The 18,672-nt window shown below is 43.1% G+C and overlaps 1 protein-coding gene across 4 annotated transcripts in view; it reads right to left on the reverse strand.

The window, feature by feature from the left end:
• Positions 1-16,890, reverse strand: part of fpgs (folylpolyglutamate synthase) — a 43,688-nt gene extending 26,798 nt beyond the window's left edge. Inside the window, exons 1-6 of one of the 4 annotated variants that reach the window (XM_048559309.2) lie at positions 16,217-16,890; positions 8,981-9,115; positions 7,919-7,972; positions 6,921-6,985; positions 1,265-1,379; positions 307-384 (exon numbers count right to left, since the gene is read on the reverse strand). In XM_048559309.2, the coding sequence (XP_048415266.2) occupies positions 307-384; positions 1,265-1,379; positions 6,921-6,985; positions 7,919-7,972; positions 8,981-9,115; positions 16,217-16,483 (714 nt within the window). In that variant the 5' untranslated portion in view covers positions 16,484-16,890. Of the gene's footprint in view, positions 1-306; positions 385-1,255; positions 1,380-6,920; positions 6,986-7,918; positions 7,973-8,980; positions 9,116-15,914; positions 16,192-16,216 lie in introns of those variants that run through there. The other 3 variants (XM_059638310.1, XM_059638311.1, XM_048559310.2) reach the window with 3 other exon arrangements.
• Positions 16,891-18,672: the final 1,782 nt, after the last annotated feature.

The following is an 18,672-nucleotide window of genomic DNA, read 5'->3' on the forward strand; positions in this document are numbered from 1 at the left end:
AAACCTATACCAGTATCAATTAAAATGTTACTGGTTTTGATGTAGCAATACTACACACACCCCACGCCCAAAGGTATAGGCTATGCTTCTTTGTTCTAGAGTTGGCCCAGAGCGAGGCCCCAGATCTTAAATCTCTAATTGAGAACCTATGAATCAATGCACCCTTAATCTTAGAGCCCAGGTACAGAGTGTTTAACAGTCCCATAAGTCTCAGCAACATGTCAGAGTTGCTGTTGAGAGTAACGTCATGGCCACCCACATTTGTCGCCCACACGAAACATGATGATCCAGAAACAAAGACATCACCTTCTCATGCAGAAAGACATGAAAGGCAAGGATGGTGAGAAAACGGAAGTATGCAGGCATGGCCCCAGCGTCGGTATCCTGGATACAGTATCAAGACAGATAGAAAAGAAAAAGAAAAAGAGGTTAGAGGTGACTATAATTTTTTCAAGTTCAGTGGCCCTCAAAAAATATATATATACTTACATGGGATGATGTACATGGTGGGACTTGTGCCCAGGAGTAAATGGAGGTGTAACTAGATAAACCACTGTCTGCAGCTCAAAAGAACACCTCTCAAGCACATTGCACAGAGGATAATGGAAAATAGAAGACTGTGCAACTTTCCACAATTGAATCTCACAATGAAAACAAAAACAAAAATTTGTTTGTGAAGGGAACAATATAATTGCAAATTGTTGAACTGCTCATGCAATTTGGATTCGATTAAGTCATTGCTTTGTCCAGAAACAAAGCACCAGCTCAGTGGGATTGCAATATGTTCTGTCTGTAGGTACATCGCAGCAAAACACCAAGGAACCTTTCACCCCTACCGCCTGGAAAATATGCCAGGAACACTCCACCTCTAATTCTGATACTATCCAAAGCTGTATCAACAATTACTGGGTCAAAATTCAAGAGACTCCCTACAGTAGAGTGGGAGCATCATCTTCTCAAAGATTACAAAGGTTCAGGAAGGTAGCCCAAAAATACCTCCAGGAGCAATTAGGGATATGCTAATTACCTACAATGTCCAAAACTTGTGAATTAGTCAAAATATTTTTTTAAAAACTCAATGTTTTAACAAATGACAGAAGATCAGAGTGCGTCTCAATGGTTGAAGCATATCATAATACCCTAGTATAGTCAAGAAGGATCCTTCAGCAAAACATAGAAGTTATTCATTTTGGCAGAGCCTAAAGATCCAAAATACATAGATTGAGAACTGTCACAAAATCCAGAATGCACATACCCAGCTTACCTTGGTTTCATCCAATCGGTTGTAAACCTGCCAGAAGTACTTTGTAAAGAGTTCTCTGCTGATTGGTTTGCCATTAATTCTGATTCTCTCCCTTACTTGCACCAGATGTGGGGAGCTATTTACAAGGAAACAATGGTTAGAACACTACCTACAAACAGGCAGAGAAGGGAGGAAACAAAACAGAGAAAAACTACACTCACATACAGCAGTGTTCCATGGGGATTAATACTGGGTCCACTTTTGTTTGTCATTTAGATAAATAATTTGGATGAGGCTATAGGAGGCATTGTTAGTAATTTTGCGAATGACACCAAAATTGGTGGTACAGTGGACAGTGAAGAAGGCTAAGATTACAAAGAGATCTTGATTAATTGCGTCAATGGGCTGAGGAGTGGTAGATGGGAGTTTCATTTGGATAAATGAAAGGAATTGCATTTTGGTAAAACAAACAAGGGCAGGTCTTATAAAATTAAAAGTAGGGCCTTGGGTGGTTCTGTAGAATAAGCAGACCTAGGGTTTCAGGTACTTAATTCTTTGAAACTTGCATCACAGGTAGACAGGGTAGTTAAGAATGTGTTTGGCACAGGCCTTCATTGCTCAGAAATTTAAGTATGGGAGTTGGGGCGTCATGTTGAAGTTGTACAGGATGTTGGTGAGGCCTTTTCTGAAGTACTGTGTGTACTTCTGGTCACCCTGCTACAGGAAATGACATCATTAAATTGGCAAGAGTTCAGAAAAGATTTACCAGGATGTTGTTGGGAATGGGGGATCTGAATTATAAAAATAGGCTGGATAGACTGGGAATTTGAGAGGTTTGTGAAAACATGAGGGGCATAGATATGGTGAACAGCAAGGGTGTTTTCACCTAAGGTGTGGAAGTTCAAAACTAGGGGGTATATTTTTAAGGTGAGTGGAGAAGGTTTTAAAAAGGACATGAAGGGCAACTTTTTTACACAATGAGTGGTTTATGTGTGGAATAAACTGCCAGAGGAAGTGATGGATACAGTTACAACATTTAAAAGACATTTAGATAAGTACACAAATAGGAAGAGTTTGGAAGGATATGGGCCAAATGCAAACAAGAGGGACTAGTTTAGTTTGGGAACACAGTCAGCATGAAGTGGTTGGAGCAAAGGGTCTGTTTCCATGCTGTATGACTCTATGCTTCGATGTAGAAAGAGAGTGAACATGTAGAGAATTGAACAGAAAGCCAGTGACGCAGAAAAAGTAAAGTGAGAGGAATGAGAAGGGTGGATTAAAAAAAAATCAGAAAGAAAGCATTAACAGCAAAGCACTTCTTCCACTTTTCAGAGATGGGGGAAAAGACAGTGGAGGCATATAATGAGAGATAGAGGGCAAAAAAAGGAAGCAAAGCAAGAAAAGTCAGAGGCAGGAAGAAAAAGTGAATGAGTTTTGTTTGAAAAACAGCATTAGTGGTTAATTCCTGTCTTGTGACTCTTACAATATAGTTAAATAACAGAAAACTCCTGACAAAGCTTCAACAGTGAGATTCCATCATCCATGACAAAGTGGAAAGAATCCATTTTCCAAATCAACTGGAGCCATGGGCAAGACAATTCTCCATTTATTCAGAAACACATTTGTAAAAGTAGCCCCAAATCCACGACTGCATAGGGACGTTTCAAAGGAAGTTTCAGATTCCCATCATAATCAGCTTCTGTACCATGATGAGCATTGTTTTCCTTTCTAAAATTAGAAAAAAATGATATGGGGAAAATAGTACCATAGTGGTTATGTTACTGAACTAGTAATTCAGTGGCTTGAGACTTATGTGCAACAGCCACAACGGGGACACGATGTGCCAGATGGGCTGTTTCCCCACTGTAGGGATGCTATGATATAAATACTTCTATGAGGTAACAAAGTTGGGTGAGCTGTCCAATGGAACAGCAAAGTAACAGGCTGACACAGTCATACCCAAAATTATATAAAGATCATTACCAACCCTGGTATATCTTAACCCACCAGCAATACATTTACGTCATTGATAGTAGCCATGCAGCATAGTCAGGAAAGAGTGGCTCAAGAAATACTCAACATTGACTGTTACCCCATTGAGTTTCATAGCATCAGGTTAAAAATTAACAAGAAAATCTTCTGTTGATCATTACGCATCATCATCATCATCAACCAGTTGATTAATCAGTACACCTCTACAGTGAACATCATTTAGAAGGAGCACTGAGGGAATCTAAGGTATAGAATGCATTATTAGTGGGGACTTCAATGTTTAGCACCAAGAGTGGTTCAGCATCAGTACTGAGTAGCTAGGCAAATCCTAAAGGACATGACTGCAAAACCAAATCTGCACATGTGAAAGAGGTAGAAGAAGGTAAAAATCTTTTCAACCTAATCCTCAACAATCTGCCTGTTGCAGATGCATCTGTCCATAATGGTGTAGGTAGAAGTGACCATGGCAATGTCATGTCTTCACACGGAGGATACATTTCATCAAGTTATGTGACTGAGCTAAATGGGATCCAGTAGCTCAAAACTAGACATCCATGGGACATCAGTAGCAGATCCGCACCTAAACATTGCACTGCCTACTACGGCATCTAGCTAGGACATCAAAATTGGTTCAAAAATAAGTGCAGAAGAGTGTTTTAGGTGCAGCAACAGGCATACCCAAAGTAAGAAACCTGGTGAAACAACAGCAAAAGTCACATACAGATAAACAACTGAAGCAGCAAGTCAGTCAATGGCCTTCTCCAACAAGACAGAATCTAATCATCACCCTTTAACATTCAAAGGCATTACCATAACTGAACTCCTCACTACGAACATCCTAGGGTAATCAGATCAGAAGCTGAACTGGACTAGCCATATAAATATTGTTGGTACAAGAGCAGGCCAAAGGTCAGGAATTCTGCAGTGAGTAACAACTCCAGTCTCCCCAAAACATTCGAATTTGTACAAAGCACAAGTAGACTACATTAGGTACTAAACCAAAACAAAGAACTAAAAACCCTGGAAATCTGAAACAAAAATAGAACGTGCTAGAAAAACTCTAAGTCTGACAGCATCTGGTGTGACAGAACAGAGTTAATGTTTCCAACACAGTGCTCTTTCTTCAGATCCAGTTCCGAAGAACGCAATTATAGGTACCAGCGACCTTTGGAAACGGAGTACTTTGAGTTATTTTTGTCATTATTTTCTTTTAATATCAAGCCGTTAACATCTCCTGGCATGAAGCTAGCAGATCAACCAAGGTCCAATAAGAAGGGTAGATGAACACTTTGGTGCAGCATCAGGCAAAAATGAGTAGTCAACATGGTAAAACCACAACAAAGGTCACATACAAATAAAATACAGAAGCATCATCCCAAAGATAGCACAAATCAATTCAAGAACCAAAGAATCACAGGTGTTTAATTGTGAATAGTTGCAGATGACAGACAGGAGCTCCACCGGTAACCCCATGACTCACGTAAGGGGAGCCTAGCACCTTAGTGCAAAGACACATCTGACGCACTTGCAACCATTTTCAGCCTGATCTCCAAGTACGAGTGATTTATCTCAACCACCTAAGATCTCCAAAGATGCAAGCCTTCAGCAAATTCACTTCACTCCATGCAGTAACAAAAAATTGCCCGTGCACACCAACTAGAAACCCTAATAATATCTGGACTATGTTGAAGGTGTGTTCCAGAAATATCTGCATTCAATCAAGCTGTTCTGGCACAGCATACAACACTAGCATCTATTCAATAAAGGTAAAAAAATTGACACAAAAAGGACAAATCCAATCCAACCACCTACCTCCCCATCTGTCTAATCTTAATCATCAAAGTGATAGATTCTATCAAGCAGCATTTACTCGCTATGACTTACTATAAGTCACTCAGCTCCAGAAATCATTACAGGCTTGATCCAAACATTCTGTATTCCATAGGCATAGTTAAAGTGACTGCCCTTGACATCAAGGCTGCATTTGACAGTCTGGGACTAACAGCCCTCATAAAATTGATGTCAATGCAAATCAGAGGCACAGGCTCCCCTGGCTGGAGGTCAGTCACCTCAGTCCCAGGATATCGTTGCAGAAGTTCCTCAAGGAAGTGTCCTAAAGCAACTATCTTTAGCTGCTTCATCAATCGCCTTCCCTCCAATATGAGTTCAGATGCAGGGATATTCACTGATAATTGCAATGTTCAACACCATTCAAAAACTCCTGAGATATTGAAACAAACCCTTGTACAGCAAAGTATTAACAACATTTTGGTTTGAGCTGATTACATGGCAACGCGCATTCATGTTATGTAATTGCCTGGCAGTTGCAACTCCAAAACAGAGAAGGTAACTATCACCCTTAACACTCAATGGATTTACCAATATGATTAGTGAATCCCTCCACAATCAACATCCTTTTAATTTGATCAGTTTGACATATAGTGCCGGCATAGCAAGATTGGCTTGAAATAGGTTTTAAACTTATTGTCGGGGCAGGTGCACTTGAATGGATAAACATCATTATGAATCTGTGGTCACCTAGTGTAGAAACAGCAGTACATTTTAAAGTCTTTGTTACAATAAATTATCAGAGGACATGAATTGGTGTCTAAGACCATGGGAGATGGAATATACCATTCAGTCAATTAAGCCCGTTCCACGATTCAACTAGCTCATAGGCGATCCATGCCTCAACTCCATTTAGCTCTTTGTTGTAAGATTCCTTGATACCTTTCTGATACTCTTTTCCAATAAATATTATCCATCATGGTTTGGAAATATTCAATTAAATCAGTAGCTAGATCTGGGTCAACCTCTGCCAGTTCGCTCTGTCTGCAGACAATGACATGGTTGCACAAATAAACATTGTGACCATGCAGAGGTAGTTTGGTATTGAGTGACAACATAAGAGATAGGAGTTGTCATATGTCATTTGGCCCTCCCAAGTGAAATCAATAAAATAATATTTCTTCATCTACTTTCCTGCGTGGCCACCTTAATATCCAACATTTGTCAATCTCTGGTTTGAACATACATGGTAACAAGTAGTCTAGCTGTTCTCATCTACAAAATTTGAAAGATTCACAACTTTTTATAGGAGATATTGCTCATCTCAGTCCTAAGGAGATGGCTCCTTTTCCTAAAGCTATGATCCGTTGTTCCCGAAACACTAGCCAGGGGAATTATTTGCCCAGGATCTACCCAATCAAACCCGTTAAGAGTCCAGTGCTTCAATGAGATCATCTCTCATTAAGTTCTTAGGAATAAAGGGAGCATGAGAGCGAAAGTATTTGCATTATTTTCAGAGTTCCAAGGAATGTGACTGCTTTTAATTTCTACATTAAAAAGTGTGATAAGATGCCGTTGTAAATTTACTGCATGTGCCATAATCCATTTGACTGCCCTTATTATTCATAAATGTAACAAAATTTGGAATTGCAATTAATCATCTGTTAAGTCTTATGCAATATGTAGAAACGACACAACAAATCAAGATATATCCCACAGAACCAAGGATCTGTATTCAAGCCTAGGTCATACCGAATAATTGCTTATCTGTTCAACATGTGGGGCAAGACTGACAATGTTGAACAACAATCTGACATAAATGCCCTAGACAATACAACACAAACCCTCCTCAACCAGTTGTTTCGTGAGAGAGACACACACAAATTCTTCATCTTACCTATAGAAACCAGTCTTTAGTCCATATTCACGCAATATCTTTTCACAAAAGGCACACGTTGAACCCTAAAATAAGCAAAAAGCACAGCAATATTCAAAGGATGGACTTTAAAACTGAACGGAAACAAACAGCACCGCTCATAGATTTAGGTGAAATGTTGGTCTGCAAAAGAACCCATTTAACACGAGCATAATTCATTAGACCAGGCTTCTGTCACCAGAGTCTTTCTTAAAGATTTAAGCATTAACCCTTCAGAATCTGATGGTACTTCATTAAGGATGTATATCATAGCAGAGATAGATAGATCTCCAGCTGTTAATGAGAGATTGTTTTGTACAAACTGGCTATTATTCTTGTCTTCTAAACCTTTGTAACTGCATTCCCAGAAGTAATTTGTTGGCTGCAAGGTACTTTTGATATTTTGAGGCCATGAGCAGCGTAATACTTAAATAATAGACTCCAGCAATCAATAAACAGTCATCATGATTGCTGAGAAGATCCTGACATCTACACATTGGTCAGCAATGCTGAAGAATTCATAAAAATTTCATCCTCTCCTCCTCCTGTCCTCAAATACACTGTCTCAACATTTCCTGTCACAAAATGAAGGTGATCTATTCCATTGTCAAATTTTACAATCTAATGGACCCCACTTCTCATATCACACATCATCCACCTAGATATCAACACTGCAACGACTTCCAAATTCCTGCAGTTCCCATTCATCAGTAGGTCACCTTGACTGAAGGTCCAAGAACGATGTCAACCCCTTCCCTGGCCACCTCCAGAAGTTCCAAATTTCACTATTCCCCTTCAACCAGGTCACAAGACCAGGAAAGCTTATGAGATGGAAACCCAGGAACAACATTCAACCCAAAGCTCCAGAGCATCAACAGGCGTAAAACCCTTAGACTTAGTGTAAAAACAAAATCAGTATGGCTCTAAGAAATATTTACAGCCCAACCTGCCCTTTTGATGAATTTAAGTCAGGGACTGACCTTGCCTTTTGTTCCGGTCACATGGATGATGGCAAGCTGGTCCAACTCCTCAATCTATCATTGGCAAAAGAAAAGGTTATTGGAGAAACATGGCTTCTAACAAGACAGTATCAACTGTAGAAAACTTCTGAGAATCTGTTAGGATGGCATCCTTGCCATTGTCATCCTTCATCTGCTTCCTCTCCCTCTCTCTTGTACTGAAGGTGCCAACCGCAGGTTCTGGCATACATATCCCACTACTGTTGGGGCATTACTAAAATGGCCAACTTTTGTGCGTGAACTTTACCCAATCGAGGTGTACAAGGTAATGAGAGGCATGGATAGAGTCGATAACCAGTGACTTTCCCCCAGGGCAAGACTGTCTGCCATGAGGGGTCATAGTTTTAAGGTGTTAGGAGGAAGGTATAGAGGAAACGTCAGAGGGAGGTTCTTCACCCAGAGAGTTGTGAGTGCATGGAATAGTTTGCCAGTGGTAGTCATGGAAGCAGAGTCATTAGTGACATTTAAGCGACAGGTGGACGTGCACATGGACAGCAGTGAATTGAGGGGAATGTAGGTTAGGTTATTTTATTTTTGGATTAGGATTATTCCACGGCACAACATCGTGGGCCGAAGGTCTGTACTGTGCTGTACTTTTCTATGTTCTATGTTCTAGCTTGGAGACTGAGCCGTTGGCAATTTACCTATCCACACAATGCCCTCAACGTCATCTATTCCAGCAAGTGTAACATGAGTAGTGCTCAAAAGCAAAAGCCATTGATTTTATATTCTCTTGTCAAGCTGCTCATTCCCAATGAAGACAGCTGTTAAGTCCCTGTTGCCTCATACAATGCCAAGCAGATCAGCTCTAATGTCCTCTGCCCATCACATCTCTTGTTCTTAGGTCACTGTCATTGGGAAACACACAAGAATGAATAAGGTGAGTCCAACTGGTAAAACTCCTGAATCACATGGCAATAGGTCACGTAGACATTTTCACTTGAAATCAAATCATTTGTTTGGATGCTTGATGAGGTGTATCGCCGTCTCCCTAGTTAACCAACATAAGCTTTATGCCTTCACCTTCATTCCAGCACGGTGCATAAAAGAGTTCATAGCTTCCAGGGTGCCATTTTTTCGGCCAAGCTGCTGTTCCCATCGGATCTGTTCTAGGGTGCTGGCATTGGTCTGGAGAGTGTTCAGTGCCATTATCGCATCCTGGAACCAAACGTAAAGACATGAGACAATTAAACATCAAAAAAAAAATCACTCTTAACAATACCATACAGGAGAGATGATAATTCAGTGCAACCTTCTCAGTGGCCTGAGAACTCAAAAATGCTGCTCTGACACAACAAAAAGGATTAGGCCTTGAGTGTGCTCTGGAAAGGCAAGATGGATAGGGTGCACTGCAGACCTCTACTGCAGGAATTTCCCCTTTGTCACCCATTAGGGAACAAAAAGGGTCACTTGACACCGCTTCAATCAAAAAGAAGTGGTAAGCAACAGTCAAATCCTGAGCCTAAAACAATCAAGGGAGGTGATGACTGGGTGGCATTATCACTGGACTGTTAATCCAGAGACCCAGGAAACGTTCTGGGGACTTAGGTTTGAATTCTGCCATGGCAGATGGTGGAATCTGAATTCAGAACTAAAAGGTACATAAATCCATTGTTAATTGTCAAAACAAAACGCATGTGGTTGACTCTTAACTACCCCCTGGGCGATTGATTTGATTTATTATTGTCACACATACCAAGTTGCAGTGAAAAGTATTGTTTTGCATGCTAACCAGACAAATCATATCTTACATAAGTACATCAGGGTAACAGAACAGAATGCAGATACAGAGAAGGATCAACTCTAACATATTAGAGGTTCATTCATAAGTCTGATAACAGCAGAGAAGAAGCTGTTTTTACATTTGTTGGTACATGTTTTCAAACTTTTGTATCTTCAGCATGACAAAAGAGGGTGGAACAGAACACGACAGGGGTGGGAGGGGTCATTGATTCTGCTGGCTGCTTTGTCAAGACAGCTGGAAGTGTAGGCAGAGCCAGTGGAACGAAGGCTGGTTTTCGTGATGGACTGGGTCTGCATTCACAACTCTACAATTTCTTGCAGTCTTGGGTGAAGCAATTGCCTTACCAAGCTGTGATGCATCGGGATAGGATGCTTTCTCTGGTGCATTAATAAAAATTGGTAAAAGTCATGATGGTCATGCCAAATTTCCTTAACTTTCTGAGAAGTGGAGGGTTTGGTGTGCTTTCTTGACTGTAGTGGTGACATGGTGGACCAGGATTGTTCAATGTTATAATTACACCCAGGAACTTGAAGTTCTCAACCGCCTCCACTGCAGCACCATTGACACAGACAGGGCATTTCCTCCACTCCTCTTCCTGAATAGCATCTTCGTTTTGCTGATATTGAAGGAGAGATTGTTGTCTTTTACACCATACCATTAAGCTATCTCCTTCCTGTGGTCTGTCTCATTGTTATTTGAGATCCGACCTACCTTGGTGGTATCATCAGTAAATATGTAAAAGGAGTTAAAGCTGAATTTGTCCACACATTCATGAGTGCACGAGTAGTATAGTAAGGGGCTGAGTACGCAGCCTTGCAGGGCACTAGTATTGAGGAATTTTGGGGAAGAGGCGGTGTCACGTATCCATACTAACTGCAGTCTGAGAGTCAGGAAACCAGGGATCCAGATGCAGAGGTGGGGAGCAGATTCTGGAGACGTGTTTTGTTGGAATTATGGTGCTGAAGGCAGAGTTAAAGTCCACAAATGGGAGTCTGACATAGGTGTCCTTGTTATCCAAATGTTCCAGGGATGAGCCAGTGATGCCCTCATCCCGTGAATCAATAAAAACAGAATGGGCCATAGCAATCAGTCTTAAACACATGGTCAAGTTCAGGGAGCACTGAACTTTTGTACTATGCTCCAGCTTTACAACTATAGATTTTACCATTTGAAGTATGGACAAGTGAAATGTAGTGGTATTTAGAGTCATACAACACAAAATAGACCCTTCAGCCCAATTCATCCATGCCAAGTTTCCTAAACTGAACTAGCCCCATTCACCTGCATTTGGCCCATATCCCTCTACACCTCTCCGATCCACATACCAGTCCAAATTATCAGCCCATCCGTGGAGCTTCTGGTGGTTGTATGACAGGGAGCTTCTCAAAATGACCAGTCTCATCAAGCTAAAAACATGGTATCAGTCATACAGGAAGTTGGGAGCTGGTTGTGAAATGCAAAAAACCAGTTCACTGTGTTCACCAAAATGAAACGCAATCAAGTGTAATGAGATTTCAGTGCACTTTGTCCCAAATATGTCCAGTAACAACACAAACACACATTAAGCTACAAGTCAGGGCTCTCCATAACAGTAATGTAATGCCAGAAAGAATCAGTCCTCACAATAATGTAATCTGAGCCGAAAGATTAGCTTTCAATCTGTAACACACTCACTGAAATCCAGAACCATTCAACCTTGTCAATTAGATTCCAACCCAAAGCACACAGTGCTCTTCTCCTACTGCTAATAATTAATATATTGACAGGGTGCTGGATTAATGCTGAGAGACGAGATCTATCTTTCCCAAGTTTCCCAATATAAACTCTCTTCCCATGTATCAATTAGAAGAACTTTCAAAGGCAAATTAATTGAGTGCGAAGTTGAGCACCAATCTCAATTGCTGTCTTACAATGAAGGGGCCTATTCCATGGATCCCTGCCACGTTCTGGAGCCTCATTCAAATGCTAAAAATTCCAGCTGAGCCCAAAGCTTAGAGCTCTAGCAAGATGTTCAACCATACAGGTCGTCATGCACACAATTAATATCAAGAAAATCAGTGGAGGCTGAACTGCCAAAGACTTTTACACCCTCCCAGCCCAGGTTATTGTTGTACACTGCATCCCACAACAATCAATCCAATTTGATTCATTTAAGAATAGGTCATACATCAAATCTGTTTGACAAGCATCTATAGACCAATTACTTAAACATTGAGGGAGCTACCATATTTGTTTAAAGAAGATCACATACAGGGCAGTATAACAAAGTGTGAAGCTGGATGAACACAGCAGGCCAAGCAGCATCTTAGGAGCACAAAAGCTGACATTTTGGGCCTAGACCCTTCATTAGAGGGGGGGATGGGGAGAGGGTTCTGAAATAAATAGGGAGAGGCGGACCGAAGATAGATAGAGGAGAAGATAGGTGGAGAGGAGAGTACAGGTGGGGAGGTAGGGAGGGGACAGGTCAGTCCAGGGAGGATGGACAGGTCAAGGAGGTGGGATGAGGTTAGTAGGTAGGAAATAGAGGTGTGGCTTGAGGTGGGAGGAGGGGATAGGTGAGAGGAAGAACAGGTTAGGGAGGCGGGGACGAGCTGGGCTGGTTTTGGGATGTAGTGGGGGAAAGGGAGATTTTGAAGCATGTGAAGTCCACATTGATACCATTGGGCTACAGGGTTCCCAAGCGGAGTATGAGTTGCTGTTCCTGCAACCATCGGGTGGCATCATTGTGGCACTGCAGTAGGCCCAGGATCGACATGTCGTCTAAGGAATGGGAGGGGGAGTTAAAATGGTTCGCGACTGGGAGGTGCAGTTGTTTATTGCGAACCGAGCGGAGGTGTCCTGCAAAGTGGTCCCCAAGCCTCCGCTTGGTTTCCCCATTGTTGAGGAAGCCATAACGGGTACAGCGGATGCATTATCACATTGGCAGATGTGCAGGTGAACATCTGCTTGATATGGATAGTCACCTTGGGGCCTGGGATGGGGGTGAGGGAGGAGGCGTGGGGGCAAGTGTAGCACTTCCTGCAGTTGCAAGGGAAAGTGCCGGGTGTGGTGGGGTTGGAGGGGAGTGTACAGCGGACAAGGCCATCACGGAGAGGGTGGTCTCTCCGCAAGGCAGACAAGGGTGGGGATGGAAAAACGTCTTGGGTGGTGGGGATCTGTTTGCAGAAGTGTCGGAGGACGATGCGTTGTATCCGGTGGTTGGTGGGCTGGTATGTGAGGACTAGGGGGATTCTCTTTGGGCGGTTATTGCGGAGGCAGGGCGTGAGAGATGTGTTGCAGGAAATGCGAGAGACACGGTCAAGGGCGTTCTCAACCACTGCGGGGTGGAGGGGGGTTGCGGTCCTTGAAGAACGCGGACATCTGGGATGTGCAGGAGTGGAATGCCTCATCCCGGAAGCAGATGCAGTGGAGGCGAAGGGATTGGGAATCGGGGATGGAATTTTTGCAGGAGGGTGGATGTGAAGAGGTGTATCCTAGGTAGCTGTGAGAGTCGGTGGGCTTGAAATGGAGATCAGTTTCGAACTGGTTGTCTGAGATGGAGACAGAGAGGTCCAGGAAGGTGAGGGATGTGTTGGAGATAGCTCAGGTGAATTTGAGGTTGGGGAGGAAGGAGTTGGTGAAGTGGATGAACTGTTCGAGCTCCTCTTGGGAGCAAGAGGCAGCGCCGATGCAGTCATCAATATAACGTAGGAAGAGGTGGGGTTTGGGGCCAGTGTAGATGCGGAAGAGGAAGTGCGACACTTGCCCCCAAACCACCTCCCTCACCCCCATCCCAGGCCCCAAGGTGATTTTCCATATCAAGCAGATGTTCACCTGGGCATCTGCTAATGTGGTATTCTGTATCCACTGTACCCGTTGTGGCTTCCTCTACATTGGGAAAACCAAGCAGAGGCTTGGGGACTGCTCTGCAGAACACCTCCGCTCGGTTCACAATAAACAACTGCACCTTCCAGTCGCGAACCATTTTAACTACCCCTCCCATTCCTCAGACGACATGTCGATCCTGGGCCTACTGCAGTGCCACAATGATGCCACCCAAAGGTTGCAGGAACAGCAACTCATATTCCGCTTGGGAACCCTGCGGCCCAACAGTATCAATGTGGAACTCACATGCTTCAAAATCTCCCGTTCCCCAAGTGCATCCCAAAACCAGCCCAGCTCGTCCCCGCCTCCCTAACCTGTTCTTCCTCTCACCTATCCCCCCCCCCCCCACCTCAAGCCGCACCTCCATTTCCTACCTACTAACCTCATCCCACCTTCTTGACCTGTCCATCCTACCCGGACTGACCTATCCCCTCCCTACCTCCCCACCTGTACTCTTCCCTCCAATTACCTTCTCCTCTATCCATCTTCGGTCTGCTTCCCCCTCTCTCCCTATTTATTTCAGAACCCTCTCCGATGAAGGGTCTAGGCCCAAAATGTCAGCTTTTGTGCTCCTAAGATGCTGCTTGGCCTGTGTTCATCGAGCGTCACACTTTGTTATCTTGGATTCTCCACCATCTGCAGTTCCCATTATCTCTGAGTACCTTACTTGTGACTGCCATCTGATGATCCATCCTGTAAAGTCTGCCCATCAGATATCTAGGTTCATACACGTGCAAAGTGTTCACAGGCCAACCAGCAATTGTGGAACCATTTGCAGCCATAACTATATCCAATCTTTTCAAAGCAACTCACATTTTTCACTATCTAACCCTTCGTTTGGAGCCAATGCTGTCTATTTGCGTAGTTTTGAGAATGATTTTGGACTGTACTCATTCTATCATTAACTTTAGTATATGTACCTGGTTTAACCTAGTACCAAATATTGGAGAGAGTCCAGCTGTAAAAGTAAATATTTTTCCACTCCTCTTGCACAATAAACGCCAGTAACTGTACCAGTGATTTACAGAACTGAGCAATGAAACAGGCCATTCAGCTCAACATGGTCATCTTCCATAAGCTTCCTCCTATCATTCTTCATTTGACCCTATCAACATTTTCTTCTGTTCCTTTCTCCCTCATATTTATCAGCTTCCCCGAAAATACATCTATACTACTTATTTCAATTGGTGATTATGGTGTTTAGGGGGCGGCACGGTGGCTCAGTAGTTAGCACTGCAGCCTCACAGCGCCAGGGACCCAGGTTCAATTCCAACCTCGGGTGACCGTCTGTGTGGAGTATGCACATTCTACCCATGTCTGCATGAGTTTCCTCCGGGTGCTCCGGTTTCCTTCCACAGTCCAAAGATATGCAGGCTAGGTGGATTGGCCATGCTAAATTGCCCGTGGTGTTCAGGGGTGTGTGGGTTATAGGGGAGTGGGTCTGGGTGGGATGCTTGAAGGGGCAGTGTGGACTTGTTGGGCCAAAGGGCCTGTTTCCACACTGCAGGGAATCTAATCTAATCATGAGTTCCACATTCTCACGACTCCTTCAGTAATGTTATTCCCAAATGCACCTTCATACATTATGACTTTCATATTTATGCTGCTCCACAGCAATGTTCCTCCGCGCTCTTCTCTCAGAGACATCCTCTCTCCTTACACCTCTTCATAAATCAGAATCCCAGCTGTTGAATGCCTATACACTGCATCATCCTCCCAAACATCATCTCAAAACCAAGATTTTCATTGATGTTTAAACTAAAGCAAAGAACTTTACTTACTGGAAAGCTGAACAACATTCTGGAGAAACTCAGCAAATCTAGCAGCATCTGTGGAGAGGGCATCTGAAGGATAAATGGACCTGAAATGTCAACTCTGCTTTCTTTCCACGTATGCTATCAGACTTGCTGAGGTTCTCTATCGATTTCTGTTTCCAATAACCCCAGATGTTCATTCCTTCTTTGGTTTAGCATCTATCTGCATTCTACAAATATGACTTGGTTTTGCCAACAAGCTTATTTCTAAAAATAGAAATCTCAATGCCACAGGAAATAGTGCAATAAAATATTAATTCCCAACCTCAGGAATATTGTCAATAATTTTATCTTCCCCTGAATCCATTTCCTATTTACTCTTCATTTCCCACTCGGATCAGAAAAGTGATTGAACTAGCAATGCAAGTCTGTTGGCGTTTCACTCACAACATGAAATACAGAAGGAAAGTAACTCTAAACCAGAAACATTTAACCCTACCCTTAAGGAGGGGTAAGAAAAAAAACTTTACAGCAATCTTAAACTTGATGCGGCAATGCTTTTGGAAGATCTTTTTCCATCAGCTGTCACAGTCACCTTGGAAAGGGAATCCAGATTCCCGCGTAGAGGCAGGACAGATTCCCCAGTGATCTGAAGCGGAGGACTGAGCGGGAGAAAAGCCGGTCTGAAGTTACTTCTTCAAAACCCGTGCTCAGATCCTGAAATAACCGGGGCTGGAGGGAGAATAAACTGAACCCCGAGCCGTTCAAACCAGCCAGCGTAACTGTCACCGGGAAAAGAGCGCGAAAGTGCCGGCGCGCCAGCCGTCCATCGGGGGCTGGAACGGAGCCCGAATCCCAGTCGTGAACGAGATCCGGACTCTCCGGCCCCGTTTCTACCTGGTACTCCATCCTGGGGAGGCGCAGAGCCGCTTTCGTCGGCGCCGAGTTGTAGCTTCTTCTCCACCACCAGGCGCCCGCCTTCGCTCCTCGTCCCGCCCCTCGGCCCTCGGCTCCACTCCGCAAGCTCCTGTTAACCGTCAACCAGGACACCAACCCAGCGCGCGGTAACCTGGCCATCATGGCAGCGACACACACGTGGCTACACTGCCAACTCTCACCTCTGACCTCCTGGCAGTCACTATCGGAGGGGGGGGGCGGCGTCATTTTTTATACTGGCAAATGCAGCGTGAGTAGAATAGATTAGATTCCCTATAGTGTGGAAACAGGCCCTTCGGCCTAACAAGTCCAGAGTAATAAGTTTGGCTGAGTTCCTCGCCAGCCTGTAATTCTACAGCGGCTAGATTTCCAGCCTGATGCATTATTCCTCCATCCCGTAGTACCTGTACCAAGTAAAACGATAACCCCAAATTCAGAATCAACACCAACTTCACCCGCACTTCAGTCAATCTAGTCTGCTGCATTCGCTGCACGTAATGTGGTCTCCTCTGCTGGGGAGAAACAAAGCATTGACTTGGTGAGCACTTAGCAGAACCTGTATTCTGTCCGCAAGGAAGACCCTGAGCTTCCAGTTGCCTGCCTCTCCAACACACCACCTGGTTCCCTGGCCGACATCTCGGTCTCAGGCTTACTGTAGTGCTCCAACAAAGCTCAGCTCAAGCTGGAAGAACTACATTTCCCACAAGCCCTAAAACTGTTAAACTCAATAACTCCATAGCCTTCTGGACTTTTGAGTTCAACAGTTTAAGGGCTTGAGGCACCTTCTCCCATTATCCGTATTCCAACCCCACATACCAAGCCTTGTTATAGTCTGCTATTACACATTACCCATTGTTAGCAACAATCTAGAAGTACAGAGACAATGGCCTCACGATATTATTGCTGGACTATTGATCCAGAGACCTGGATGACATTCTGGGGACGTGGGTTAGAATCCCATCACGGCAGATGGTGGAATTTGAATCCAATAAATATTTGAAATTAAACATCTAATGACGACCATTAAAAACCCACCTGGTTCACTGATGCCCTTTAGGGAAAGAAATTGCCCTCCTTACTTGGTCTGGTCTACATGTGACTCCAGACCCACAGCAATGTGGTTGACTCTGAACTGCCCTTCAGAGCAGGGCATTTAGGGATGGACAATAAATGCAGCAACACCCTCATCCCATTAATGAATAAAGGAAGCCACTAATTGTCCCCATAAGCAGACATTCATTCTTAGGCTGGCTATTATCCACTCTTTTATCCAACTATTCTTCTCTCCCTATTGTTTGCTCCTTATCCCTACCCTGTCCTTTGCATAAATACCAACATTTTCCTAGCTACTATCAATTCTTAAAAGAGTCACTGGACTCAAAATGTTAACCCATTTCTCTCCTCAGATGTTGCCAGACCTGCTCAGCTTCTTCCAGCAATTTCAGTTCTTGCTTCCAATATGTCTTTCCTTAATTTAGGGGTCCAAAACTGTTTATAGTATTTCCAAGTATGGTTTGATTAATGCCTTGTATAGTTTTTGCAAGACTTTCCTATTTTTACACTTAATTTCAAAGGGAATGAAGTATAGAAGGCTAATATTCCAGTTGCCTTCCTTAAAGCTAGTATCCAAGTTCATTGCTGTATGTGATTTATGTACATGAACCCCTAAATCCCTTAGTGATATTTGACTCTTCTGTTCCTCTCCTCAAAGTGTATAATCTCACATTATAATAGTATTTCATTGCTGAGTTTTGTCTACTCATTTAATCTGTCAATATTCCTCTGTAGACTGTGCCATCCTCACTACTGCAACACTGCACATGTACATTGAATTTATTTTGCTCTCATATTTTCTCCAAAGGTTGTAGCTTTGGTTTAGAAATAGCATTCTAACCCAATTCAGACGGTTGTAGGGACATACCGAAACCCATACAGCAACTTCACAACATAGATTGAGAAATAATTTCAGATAAAAATTGTTTCCAAAAACAATTGTCACCACACCCACCAAACATTTACATTTATTTTCAAACTTTAATTGTGCTTTGCATCTCATGCCTTCTTTTAAATGAACCGTTATATGCAGGAGCAGAAGTAGGCTGTTCAGCCCATCGAGTCTTCCCAGCAATTCAAAGAGACCAATGCCAATCTGATAATCCTGAACTCCACTTTCCTGCCTTTTCCATATAACCCTTGAATCCTTTAATGATTAAAAATGTATCTCAGCCTTGAATATACTTAATCACCCAGGCTCAACGGATTTGTGGTAAAAAAATTCCATAGATTAACTAACCTCAGAAGAAATTCCTCCTCCTCTGTCTTAAATTGCAACCCCTTATTCCCTAGGCCCTAGACTTCCAAAGGGGAAACTTTTCCACTTACCCTGTTAAGTCCCTGAAAAAAAAACTTTAAACTTT

The sequence above is a fragment of the Stegostoma tigrinum genome, chromosome 29, assembly GCF_030684315.1.
Source record: "Stegostoma tigrinum isolate sSteTig4 chromosome 29, sSteTig4.hap1, whole genome shotgun sequence".
NCBI lineage: Eukaryota > Metazoa > Chordata > Chondrichthyes > Orectolobiformes > Stegostomatidae > Stegostoma > Stegostoma tigrinum.